Below are 13,800 nucleotides of genomic sequence, written 5' to 3'. Positions count from 1 at the left end.
TGGTAAAGCTGGTTCAACTTAAAAACATACGTGTTCTCCTGCTTCCTTAGAAACGTGTGTTAATTGAACTAAACTTGAATAATTGGTTCAAACTTGGCTCCTGGGTTGTGACAGTATAGAGCCAGCTAAGTTCATTTCACTGAACTGAAGAAAATCTGTTAAGTCCAATCAACAACTGTTGAGTCACACCAGAAGCCATTTCTATTTAGATTTGTGTTCCAGTAAGAGTCCGTCACTCTGAAGAGTCTCTTCTTCATCTGGGTCCAAGACCTTACAGCTTTGTCTGCCCCTGTTGAACCCACCTTTGAGTTGGACACTAACCTTCATCGTGGTCACCATTTTTTCCATCACTTTCAGAGGAAACAACTGTGACTTTGCTTAATATGTGTTGGAAGAAACGCAGCACGTTTCCATCTTGTATGTCTACTTAGAAGAAGAAGAAGTGTGACCCATCAAACAGTGTATGCTGCAACGTGCTAATAAGCTAATATGTTTCGTGTTTCATTATAATTTTTAAGATTAGTTCACTTGAAATGAATAAAACAAAATGATAATGACATTAACCCAATGATAAAAGATTTGTCGTTTCCTATCATTGTGATGTCTTGCAGTTGATTGGCTGAGCTACTTATTAAAAATCTGTGATCAGAGCGAGAGGGGGCTGGGCCTTCCTGCCATTAACCAGAGACAAAAAAGGAACCGTACTACTAATACTTTCAGGTTTTGTAAAACATAAAACAAACAGTTGTCATGGACGTGTCTGCAAGTACTGAATTAGTCAAACGGAAGCCACTTGTTATCAGCCCGTCGGTCGGTCTCTCATGCATATAGAGCTACCCCTCACGCACCAGCCTCCACTGCTTGATTGTCAATTTACAGTCAAGAAAGCTTTTCAAATGCTAATATAGGCCTGCCACATGTTAGTGATCCCTCAGTGTGCTCTCATTACACTGAACCAATAAAACTCCTCAGGCTGTCTGTCACAGTTTATACTTTTCGATAGTGACACTTGAGGGTTATTCACAGCCCTTTGTCTCACTGTTAGTCTCTTCCCATCCCACCCACTCATCTGCACTAACCATCAGGTAAGGCTTTTATAGAGAGCATGCAGGCTAAACAGACGGTGACTGAGGAAAGATGGCTTATTTTGGAATTACACTCAGAATGGCAGCATTGTCATACAGGTTGGAAAAGCCGGTGTGTGAACACGAGATTGTTGATTTCAGTCCCTGGACTACTTGTGAAGAACTGTCAAGGCATCCTCCCAGCCTTCCCGTCACAAACCCCTCTAACCCGCATGCCCCCGTGACTGTTAGTCAGTGTTTTCCAACTCAGATGGAGGGGCCAAAGTGTAGCTGCTTTCCCGCTGCGACACAATGGGCTAAGCCAAGATTAAATTAGAAAACCACTCTGTTGGTGCCTCCACAAAGCCCCGTTAATTGACCTCTGACGTTCAGTGACAGTTTCCCAATCTGGTCACCTTATTGCTGTAAGCAGCTCTTAGTGGCGTCTATCCTCTCAGCCAGTGGCTCTAAGGGTTCTAACCAATCACAACTTAGCGATTTGATTGCCACTTCCTGATTACCTGAGCAATATCCAATCGCCGGCATTGTTTTCTTTGTCTTTCTCCTTACTGAACAGCTCGTGGTTGTGTTTCGTCTGAGGGGGGATTAGGGCGTCCTTCCTCGTTCTAGGTATAACTGTGACGTCAGTCTTCCACCCTGTCCTGCAGCCTTACGGATCGCCATCACGTATAAGCTAGGATCTTGTTAAATGGGCAGTTCCACGTAAACTTGTATGAGAGCCAAGTATCGTCTGGAGGACGGAGAGATGGGGAGAATGTTGCGGCGCGTTGACATTGTGTGTCTGAGTTTTGGGGGTGGGCGTGACTGAACAGAAGCAGTGCAGTTGCTGCTGAACTGCTGCTGATGTATTTCTTGCAGAGTAGAGGATAGCCATGGTGAGAAAACCCAATCAGAGACTGTTTATTTTTTGGCCAGCTGTTAAGTGTTTCTGCCCTCAGCTGCGCACAGGAACAGGTGGAGGGAGTCTTGTGTGTGGCCCGAACTCAACATCTGGCCCTTCACAGCCACTGTTGCTGCTGTGTGAATGGGATGTAATTTCATAATTAGGTGGCACACTGCTAACACATCTTTAATAAGACAAAAACTTGAAATTGAAATGGATACTTGAAATGCACATTGCATTATCTTGTAAGAGCTGTAATAATGTAATGTAATAATAATAAACTAACTAAATACAAGCAGGAAAAGTATATCATTTCAATCTTTATAGATTTGATTCAGCAGTTCCCTGATAGTAATCAACTATTAGTTCATCATTTAAAGACAGACAAAGAAAATGGAACTCTCGATTTACAAATTGGACAATGTAATAGTTTTTACGTTTGAGTAAAATCACAAGTAAATCAGTTTTTTATTTGTGATTGAAGTAGAGCTGAAGCAGTTTCTTGATGAATCAAGTCGTTTGACTGAAAGTCCATCAACATCTGTTTCAAGCCAAAACACCAGACATTTTGAGTTACCTGCTTCATTTGATGCTTTCTCTGTCATAACTGCTGATTGTAAACTGCATATATATGTAGGTTTTGAGCCGCTGGTTGGATAGAACAAAGAATTTTTTTTTACTGTTGTTCTCTGACACTTTTTGAGCAAAACGATTTACAGTGATTGTTGGTTGCAGTACTAAATGAAACACTGAAAGAGTCTATAATTAAAGCTTTAGTAAGAGTAATTGTCATGTCACAAGTAAACAGGTGTATTACGTGTGTGCGCTGTGTGGTAACAGCAGTTTATTTATTCCTCTTGTATTACCCAGTCCTCGGTCCTCATTCCCTCCCATTGCCACAGTCTGTTGCCACTTTTGTGTCAAGTTGTGTCCTCTGTTTGCATTTTGGTTGAACTAACGTCTGTTTTTTTTCTTTTGTTTTCTATCTCTTGTCTCCTCTTTTTTTACTATTTGTTGTCGTCCTGTGTGGCTGCGGCTTCTCCCAATGCTGCTGCTGTTGCTGATGCTGCCCACTATCGCCAACCCTGCTGCACGCAAACCTACCACTGCCAACATCTGGTCAACAACACATGATGGACATGTCCCCCCCCCCCTTAATCTTTATCCAAAATCTCTGATACACTTTTTCAATCCCTCTCACTTTCTGTCTCGTTCTCTCTCTTTCTACCTTCTGTTACCTTTTTCTTCCTCTTGCACTTTTCTTTTTCTGTCTCCACCCTTTTCCCTCGCTAGCACCATGCAGAGTTGAGAGAGCACCATGCCACCTCCGGTAAGCCAGTGACATTTCAGAGGAAGAGCTAAGGGCAGTGCACACAGTCAGGGGAAGGGTCAGGGCTGGTATTCAGGGGCCGCTAAAACATAAGGGAGTGTGTGTGTGTGTGTGTGTGTGTGTGTGTGTGTGTGTGTGTTTCAAGCAGGGCAAAAAGTTAACAGTAATGCACCCATTTTCTGTAATTTCCTCTGACAAATGTTCTTTTGAATGTGTTTATTTTGCCATGGCATTGTGTATTTAAACTGCTCTTAGGCTCCTTATAGTTATTCCAGGTGCTATACCAGCACCTTATGTTCTCCGGCAAAGGTCCACCCTCATCAATAAACCATTGACTGCAGTTTGTCACGGAGCAAAATTTGCATACAGTTACTTCGACATTAATTTTGCACGGTGCTTCCTTTGTTGTATGTCTGTAGCACTGCTGCCTCCTTAAAAAACACGTACAACCTTCCCTTGAGTGTTTTACCAACCATTTTCTCACTGCTGCTTTGGAGATTGAACCTTTAAACTCACCGCTGCGAGTTAGCGTATGGGCTCAGGTGAGGGGCAAAGAGATTTTGAGCTTGTAAAGTGATGTTCAATAATAATTCCAGAGTTTGTGGTTGTAAATCAACCTTTGTTAACCTGCAAAGAGAGAAAAAAGGGACTGTGTAAATATCAACAAGGGTGAGGTTACGCAAAGAGAGTGTGAAAAACAAAGTGCTTTACGTTTACATGAATTCCTTTCACAACATTTACATCGGAGTACATCTACAGAACTGATGTACACAGCGGTACGTGTACCACAGGCGGTGCTTCTGCAGTTGCCAGGGCGTACCGAAATGAAAAACGGTTTGTCAAAAAATATACAAACCATATATGTTTTGTGTAGGAGGAAAATGAACACACAAATTGGTTTTTACAGCTGATCTTGAGAACATTTATAGTCACAATAACCTATAATACGAATTTCACTGAGCTCACCGACCAAGCCTAAACATTGCAAAGTCCAAGATACCTGTGTCTTGTTTGAAAACATTATTGTAACAACAAGCAGTTGTATAAAGTGAGTAGTGTAAAAAACATCCACTTGAATATGAAATGAAATAAAACTGTTGGGAACGTTTCCAGGTCATGTTGATGAAGTCTCCTTAAGCTCATCTCACAGCTGTGAGGGTGCATGAGACAGAAATGTTTGGAAACCACGGATCTACAGTACATCTTCTCTTGAATGCACTAGTATTATTGAAAAAAGACAGATAAAGAAGATTTCATTAGTTCTCCTTGATCCAGTCTGAGGAGGAGGCTGTCATACTGCCAGTGACTGAGAGTAACAGCAGACTGGTACTGTGAATAGCTCATCTGTCTCCACTTGTGAGAAACGGTTCATGTTCTGGCTATGCCTGATTTGATATTTGAAATATGGAGTGCCATTAGAAGCTACCACATAACAAAATGTTGAAGTGTCTTGTTAAACAAAGATGAAACTTGTGTTTTAATTACATACATTTGTTTTGGTCCTGTGCCAACTCACATTGCTCGCTAAAAACATGCCTGTGTGTATTTCATGAGCACCAGGTAAACAAGGTGGACTGGTAGGGGACAGACATGCATGTTGAGGTTATAAGCACTCACGAAAAAAACCTCTTTTCCAATCATGAGACTTGGATGAAAACAAATAGTATTTAAGTCATCACAATGTGTCATGAAACCAAAGGCTGGACCACAGGAGGGCTGTCAGTAGATGTTCTGTGAACTGGAGTAAGATGGCCACATGTCTGATCTGTCGCTCATCTCCCTTCCGATCTGTCTTCACCTCTCCCTCCTTGTCTTTTCCCTGGCCCTGTCTCTCCGTGTCCAGCTGCTGTAGTGTGCAGTGATGACACCGTCCTTCTGACCCCAGGCAGGATGAGCCAGCGCCAGGTGAAGGAGCGGGACAAAGAGCGGGAGAAGGAGGCAGGCCTCCAAACGCCCAACAGGGAGCATGTTGCCACGCCTTCAACCCTCAGCCCGGGGGTCAGCTACAGCCACGGTAAGTTCGGCCGCAGTCTCAGTTCTTAGGCCGCACTTTTTACCGCAAGTGGGCCAGGTGTGAAATTGCTGATGTAAACTTGTGTCATAGTTTGCCCTGTTAAGTTTAAAGTTTGAAATGAGCTCTGTAGATTACTTGTAGTGGAAAATATGTTCCTGGCTTAAACCTTATTCAAACAGGACTTGTACTATTGTTTGACATCCTAATAAATAACTTACCCTGTAAAATTCTGCCTTTTGTTACCTGAACTCACACCACATTCATACTCTTTTTATAGTCCATATTTCTGATTTCCAGATGATGGAAATTTCTTATTATGAAGGAAAAATAAAGCATTGTGGTAAAAAAAAAACGAGCTTTAAATTTAGAAATAGTGCCCGGGGCCTTTGTTTACCACAACTCGAAGATCCAGGCCTCTATATGAGACTGGCTAAGATAAGAGACAGGCCTGCATTTCTAATCTTCCTGTTGTATAAGTATATTTAATAACATTTTAGTGAGAACGCTCCCTGTCTGCTACCATTTGCGCTGTTAATTTGCTGTTCGGTCTTCATGGAAACTCCAACTGATGTCATGGTAATTACAGCAAAATGTGTATTTCCACAGTGACACAATAAACACCCACACTGAGTTCCCTGTTTGAAGAGAATAAGACAGATGTGTTTTATTTTGCCGTTCCTTCTCTCAGTGTGGAGCTACTGTCAATTAAAGATAACACTTCCTGCAGATGTTTCACATTAAAGTGAGACAGTGTCAAAATTGAAATAAGAATGAACAGGTTCATCCTATCTGAGACCCAAAGACACACACAATCACTGTGTATGCACCACTGACCTCTAAACAGATCAACGTGGACCCTGCGCCTCTGAACTCGTGTAAACCTGCTTCCTTTGTCTTTGTTTCCTTTCGGTTTATGTTTTCTCAGATTTAAGACTTAAAAGCACACTGGTGACACTGGACGTTTGTAGCCCCAGGACAGCTGCCAGTGTTATGGTTAGTCTTTACCTTTCCCAGACACTCCTGGGGGAGAAACAATGGCTCGTACTCACTCGATGAGTGGATCTCAGCCTGCCCATCTGTTGATGCCGAGCCGTAAACCTGGAGGATGGTCCGATTCATATCTTCTCTTTTTGTGCCGCTTTTGTTTTGCCGTTCGCTTCTGCTGTGGACATGTGCGTCCTAAACTCAGAATAGCTTGTGAGTCAGCTGATGTACTTTGTGATATATCGTAAACACCAGACCAGGTTGCCTGATCCTCAGAGTCTTGACGTTCCTCTATAAAACTCTGTTATCCTCGACCTGTGGCTGTCAAGAGCTGATCAGAATCTGTCTGTATGGTTGTCTTGTTGACACTCATTGGAGGTGTCCACACAACAGAGAGGGAGCAAATCAAAGGGAGGATGTGTAACCGGTTGAGAAATAAGCTGAAGGGTAGGTTTGGCCGGGGTCTTACGTCACCCGTCATACTGCTTGGGCCTTGTGTCTTATGTTACATTGCCCTCTAGTGGATTCCTGGCTGTGGTTAGTCAACTGCTAGTGTCGTTGAAAGATATTGCCGTACAGCTCTTCAGTATCTACCTGTCTTGTTCAAAGATTGATACAGGTGGATCCCTTTTTGTCACAACATGGTGATACTGGGAGTTTTTCAAAGATAAGTAAATACAGACTCGGGTAATGGACAGAGCAAGAAGCTTATTTTGGGCTAACCGTAGAAACCTATGGTTTACAAAAGTCGTCAGCATTTAATTCAAGTGTAAGAAACCGCCAAATTGTGGTCGTTCAGTTACCTACAGTCCTGTATGTCAGCATTGTAAGAGTACCTGTCATGAACAGTGTTTAACATTTGGCTCCCTGTTGGCTCATACTTCGGATATCGGGCATCTCAAGGTCACAGGTGAAGGATGGATATAAACCTGTGAAGGCAGAAGGAGGACATGTTTTTTGACGGTGTGACTCCTAAATGCTCAAAGGTGGGATTTTACATTTGATGGAAAATGTTTTGGGTAAATCTTTTGTTCCATGTTTTACGGCCCCAAGAAAAGCTGAATCCATTTGTATTAATGCAGTATTAGTAACAGCTCAGTCGGTTTCTTCCGGTTTTTTGACGGTTGTAAGCCACTTTCCTACCACAAGAGGGAGTGATCGTAACAGAAAAGCCAGTGATTATCCCTCAGTGTTTGTCAACGCACAACTTACTGTATAATGTGCATAACGGACTCTGTGTTTCCCCTCAAGGATCATTCATCTTATTGCGCACCTGTAAGTGTGGTTCACGTGTGCTTGCGTTTGCGCGCCCATGCATACATGCTCATGACATGAACTGTCCTTTGTGATGGCTTCAATAAAAGCTTGCTCTGCCTCACTGCTTTCCAGCTTTCAGACTTTCCGCATACATGTGTGGTCATCTGTGTGTACTATGGTCATCTAAGCAATGTACGTGGTCATAGTAGTTATGCGGTAATCAGGGAACCAGTCCTGCACACTGTCCTGTCCAGGTGAATCGTAGCATCAGTATACTAAAATGAAACAAAGCCTGCATTCCCTGCCCACGGTCTCCTGAGAGCTTCACCGGAAGCATGATACAGCAGCAGTAAACCCACAGGCAGAGGTGGCTCTCGTCTGTCCAGCCACCTCACCTGGTAGGACGACATGAAGGCTTTCTCAGACCCTCGACTCCCTGCGGCCCAAAAAGAGGGTATCCACGGCAGCCGGTTTTACTTCAGCTAGCCCTCGGTCCAGTGACACACAGTGGTTACGGCGTGTGCTCAGATTTGTATTTCTTGACCAATGTTTAAAAGAGATGTTTTCCCCGGTTTAAAGACTGCAGTGATCGAGGAATTTTAATGTGGGGTTCCGTTGTATATTTCTCAAAGAAGTACGGATGTCGGAGTCACGGGGTGCTGGCTGTTGCACTGACAGAGTTATTTCTGAACTCGAGAAGAAGACTGTAGGAGTTTTGTGAAAATCGACAGCTAAGGTGTGAAGATCGATGGCTCTTTCTCCTAGTTATTTTCCATAGCTCATTTTAGTAAGTGGATGCTGCTCAAACAATAACCATGATGTATAGAGGATGATTTTCTCAGGGGTATGTTAAAACATAATTACATTTGATTGCACTGCTGGAGTGAAGTGGCTCACCTCTGGCTGACCTACTTGATAGATTTACACAGATCAGTAATCACTCTAAAACGCCTGTGCCTTAAAGCCCTTGTTCATGTGGGGTTTGGTCAGTCATCACACGCCACATCCTTCCTCTCGAATGCCAAATCTGAAATGCAAATCAGTCTCTTGGAGCATATTATAAAGAAATGTGCTGCACTGAAAGCAATTTCAAAGTTTTCATTCTCTGCAGTGTTCCCATTGTTAGGAATCAGATTGGTACAATGCAGCAAATGATTGCCCATATGACACTGTAAAATACACCCCTCTATCTGTGCTTATGTTCCAGTGTTATGTTGTGACGCTACTTATATACATACTCACTTTAGCTCGACAAGTACTGGATTTCTGAGGCTGATACCAAAAATCAGATAAAATACCAGACCTTTCTTTTCACTAAAGAACCGTGACCAAAGCTCCACTTGGACAGGACTGACATTACACACGTGCGCACTCTGGCTGAGTTTAAAATCACTGACCAGCGCAGGTAATCTTAAAATGCCCCACCTCCCCTAGAGACCTAAATTCAGTCCAAATGGGGCTTTGGGTTTGTACTGAGCAGGACATTTTACAGTTGAAAAATAACCTTGTCAGTGCTCTTTAATGAACAAACTTTGTATTAGAGACATAGTTTTGAAACTGTCTCAGACATGTCTTTGGCATTTCTGCATTGGAATTTCTTGTTACTTTATCGTTTGACAAATACAATATATGTGCGACCAGCTAGTATTGGCCCGGCCCTGCCGATTTTAACACATGCTGAGGCCATGTGTGGACCAATGACTGAGATTCTTAAGCAAACTGAGCCTGATTTCACGTTTACATGGAAGAAAGGTGGGAAATAATCAGATTACTACACTACTGTCTGAATGACTCAGACAAACACAGGAAACAGTGCAAGTTGTACAAAATACCTTCTTCTTAATAGACTTGTTTTACATCGCCAAATGGGATGTGCAACATGCTTAAAAGTTTCAACTCATATTGCAAGAATGATTTTCCTGTGATTTCCTGTGACCTAAGCTTGGCATTGATTTGCTCTCTGAATAATAATTCTTAAGCTCCGAGATATATCTAAATCTATAGATGTAGATATATATATTTTATAATTCAGCTACATAATGTCTCTGTAATGATTTTTTCGATTAAGTTTGACTTTCTTGCAATTCATTGCAATTCTTTAATAACCAAAATTTTAGGGATCCTTATCGAAACTATACAGAAAAAAACACACACACACAATAGTGGTTTATATTTATTGTTATCAGATTGTGAAATACTGACTCAGTTGGTCTTTAATAGAGAACCAACCCAGGTTGTTTGACTGGGCTTCTTCAGTCGGCTTCGGAGCCACTCTCGCTTTAAACGCCTTTCGCTGACTTGCTGTCCTCTCTCCAGGTAAACGGAAAGTCTACCTGTACTGGAGAGTGAGAGAGGTGTGACACAGGCTGATAGAATAGAAGAGGATAAGATAGTCAGAGAGTTGGAAAAGAGATTAAAAGGACACAATGAAGAGGAGATGGAGAGATGAAGAACACGTAAATGGAAGGGAAGTGAGTTGAATAGAGGGGAGAGATGGAAAGCAAAGGAGCGCAAGAGCAAGAGAGCAGGTGGGGTCAGCGTGGGTTTAAACTCAGCCTCAGGGATTATGCCCTGTCAAACGGGGTTAACAACATGGAGGGGGCTGGTCTTATCTGCACCCGCAGCTGCTGCCAATCAGTGTTCCTTCTTCTGCCGATGCTCTCAACCAATGAGTGGCTGAGCCCTGGGAGGCCCGAGTGCTAAGAGGGACAAGGCTGGGCAGTGGAGATATGTACCATAGATAACGAATAGTCTGCGGAAGTAAAGGAGGACAGGACGACGTGATGGAGGTTGTCTCGGCCTCGGGGCCTGAGCTCTGCTCGGACGGCCGAAGGCTTGTCTGGACTGACACGATCTGGATCTAAAGTACGAGTGATTTTTAGCATGATTTGAGAGATGAGACTTGACTGTCAGCACTTGACCTAGTTTTAGCCTGAAGGGAAGACAGGTACAGTATGAAGTACCAGTTGACAAGCTAGTCCTTGTTAGTGTTACAGCCAGAGCAACACCTTGACACCCCTGTTGTCCTAGTTGTCCCTGCACACGTGAACCCCCCTGGATGAATCTTTGTCTGGGCTGTCTCATGGCTTTCTGTATTTTGCTTTCGTGTGTGTGCTTTTTCTGTGTGAGCTGAGGATAGAAGGAAGGAAGATCACCTCAACATAAAATCAGTTTTCTCACCTAAGTTGTCATGTGGACAGAAACAAGACACTTGATTCTTCAAAGTCCCTGACTACCTTGCAGTGAGTCTAGGAGGAGAGGAGTACAGCAGAAGATCCCCCTGGGTCAGTGTTTAAAAAGCCTCTTTGTTCCAAGGCTAATCCCAGGCTTACAGGGTTCCCTTAGAGGCCTTTATGTAAGACTAAAGATGTTTGTCTGCATGTGACCTACTGTCTCAATGTATCACACGCATTGCATGGCATCCAATGCAGTTCGTGGGCTACCGTGGGATAGTTTGTGTCTGTGCGACTCATAAGGCAGTTTCTCTGAGCTTCACTGTTCCATCAAAAATATTATATATTACTACAAAACAAGATTATTATCCTCGGGTGGTTCTGACTTTGTGATCCCGTCAGTGTTGTCATGATGAAAAAGTTTCTCGCTGGTCATCTGAAATAACTAAACAGATTATCCGCTTAGAAAGCTTTGTTTTGTTCTCACCCAACACACAGTATCTGATGGTAGCTTTTCTGAAGAGAGTTCCCATTTGTCACTGTAAACTTGCTGTAATTTATTTAGGTGTAAGTCTGCTGGTTAAATAAGACTAAGAGTCTACAGCTATATTCTAGCAGCTCTGTGAGGCTTTACTTTGGGACAGCAGTGGTTTGAGCTAATTGCTAACATCAGCATCCTAATTAGCTCACAATGACAATGCTAACATGCTGATGTTTAGCGGGTATAATTTTTACTGTGTTCACCATCTTAGCTTAGCTTGTAAGCCTGCTGACGTTTGCTCATTGGCACTAAGCACAAAGCACAGCTCCAGCTGATGGTAATGCCATCATTTTATTTGGCCAGAAAGCAAAGTATTGGACAAATCAAAATTTGCTTCCATGATGGTGCTAGATGAAAGGTCAAGGGATTACCAGAGTTATTACAGTTCATCCGGAGGGCAGTCCATCCAGTAGATGTCAAGACATTTAACTCAAAACCAAAAAAGTCACAGTCATGGTGGTGCTAGAGGAAGAGGAATTTCATATCCAGGCCACGGCAGTGGTGCGGCTGACTGACACTGCCACCTCTAGAGCCAAGTCACCAGCCTAGCTAATAAAAATGGGCACAGTATTGTGTCTGAGATCAGGAAATCCTCTTGAATGCAGCATGTGTGTTGGATTACTGTTCCACAGGGCAGCTATAGCTCCTCGCTCCACCCTGTATTGGCCTGTTTGGCACAGCAGCACTCCCTATACCTGACAGCAGCTCACCTGATACACATGAGACATAAAGTACTGGAGTAAGTAGACGTGGTTCACAAGTAATTCCATCCAGCCAAAGAGCTGATATTCAAACAAGGCTCACAGTTGTATGCCTGACTGGTGGTTTCTGCGAGTCCCTGTGACAAGGATGCTTTTTAGAGAAGAGTGGAAAAAAACGGTGCCTGATTTGATGTTAGAGTGAGGAAAATGTTTTATTCCTTGCTGTTTGAAACAAAAATGTAAAACATATATTTACCAGGAATGCAGAAGGCAAAAATTTGCGTTCTTAGGAAGGCAGAAGGTGGCGACGAATGACAGATTGAAAGCAGACTGAATGTGGTGAGGTTAGGATTTGCCAGAATCAGTACTCATTAGCAGCTTCACTTGAAAGGAGTTGAAAAATGACCCATATGGTGGCTATACTTAGCAAATGTTTCTCAGGTTCCCCTCAAATGCCGTTGGACCAGCAGAAATGGACTTATCCTCTGCAAGCAGGTTAATTAGGTCTGGGATCTGAAGTATACATTCACCCTAGTTACGTGTGTTAATTAAAGCACATTTGAGTGAGGCGGGTAGAACTGCAAAGTTATCAGTTTTAGATTCATCCCTTAGCTCAGGGACAGCGTTGCACTGTTTACCTCTCCAAGCTATCTCGGTTGAAATGTCTCCATGGACAGTTGGTAGCATGGTTTGACGTGATGCCAGCAAAATGCTTTTGGAGGGGCTAAAAAGGGCAGGTCAGCTGAAAGGAAGATGAAGATGCCAGTGGACTGTGGAAGGATCAGCAGCAGACAATGTGCCTCACAGACTGGGTTTCAAAGATAAGGCCCAAATGCCAAGTCTCTTCATTCCTGCACAGATACATTAACCTCTGGTGTCCGTGCAGAATCCCTTTTCAAGGCCCACTATCTTGTCAGTTGGTATGAGCCATCCTGATTACCTCGGTTTGTCAGCAAACGTTTCAGCGCAGCATTCAGTGACCTGTTACCACCACGCTGGATCCTTTTTCATCTGACACTTTATGTGAACCTGAAAACTGATTCTCTGGCTTTAAGAGCTGAATATAGTAAATATTGCAATATGAAGGTGTTTTTCTTGTATTCACTTTCAATTTTGATCAACCAGTCAGATGAGTAGCCTGTTGTAGGAAGTGACTGGAACATGGTAGGGTCATCTGAGTGCTGGCTTGATAAATTTCTTCCTTCTGTCCTCAATAGAGTTTTTGTTTTGTGATTTTGTTTGTGTGTGTGTGTGTGTGTGTGTGTGTGTGTGTGTGTGTGTGTGTGTGTGTGTGTGTGTGTGTGTGTGTGTGTGTGTGTGTGTGTGTGTAGTTTGACTCATGTCTGCATAGCACTCACAGTTTACAAGCTGTAGGTAATAGTGCAGTAATTAAGAAGAGCAAAGAGGATGTGCATACAGTTATCTTGAAGGGATATTTCACTGCTGCTCGGGTCTATGTAGGCCATTAACTCGCAACCTCTTAAGAGCCAAACATAATGATGGAGAACCCAGTGTTCCTTTGAACAGAGATTAAATACAGTTCCTTCATGTACTTATATGTATTCACAGCAGGCATTACCTGTGCATTTATCATAAAAAAAACTGTTGAACAATAGCTACTTTTGCTGTGAGTACGTATATTAGCAGTTATATCATCCGCAAATAACACATTGCTGGTCAGGTATACTCGGCGTTAGGTAGGGTTTGGGTTCTGGTAGACCGTTCCATTTTGGATCCAGTTCCAAGTTGGCAACTACTTGTTAAACTCAATGTCTCACAAATCTCTCACTGAATCTAATATCTTTGCTCTTAGTAGCAAAAAGACACGTACC

General features: G+C 42.9%; 1 protein-coding gene across 4 annotated transcripts in view; it reads left to right on the top strand.

Annotated features, from left to right (window-relative positions):
* osbpl8 (oxysterol binding protein-like 8) overlaps positions 1–13,800 on the top strand; it is a 91,928-nt gene that overhangs the window by 47,725 nt on the left and 30,403 nt on the right. For 2 of the 4 annotated variants that reach the window (XM_040144287.1, XM_040144278.1), the window contains exons 3-4: positions 3,262–3,298; positions 5,142–5,312. In XM_040144287.1, the coding sequence (XP_040000221.1) occupies positions 3,262–3,298; positions 5,142–5,312 (208 nt within the window). The remainder of the gene's footprint in view (positions 1–3,261; positions 3,299–5,141; positions 5,313–13,800) is intronic. The other 2 variants (XM_040144294.1, XM_040144304.1) reach the window with 1 other exon arrangement.

This window comes from Xiphias gladius, chromosome 2 (genome assembly GCF_016859285.1).
Source record: "Xiphias gladius isolate SHS-SW01 ecotype Sanya breed wild chromosome 2, ASM1685928v1, whole genome shotgun sequence".
NCBI lineage: Eukaryota > Metazoa > Chordata > Actinopteri > Istiophoriformes > Xiphiidae > Xiphias > Xiphias gladius.
This window is presented reverse-complemented; position numbering and strand designations above follow the sequence as displayed.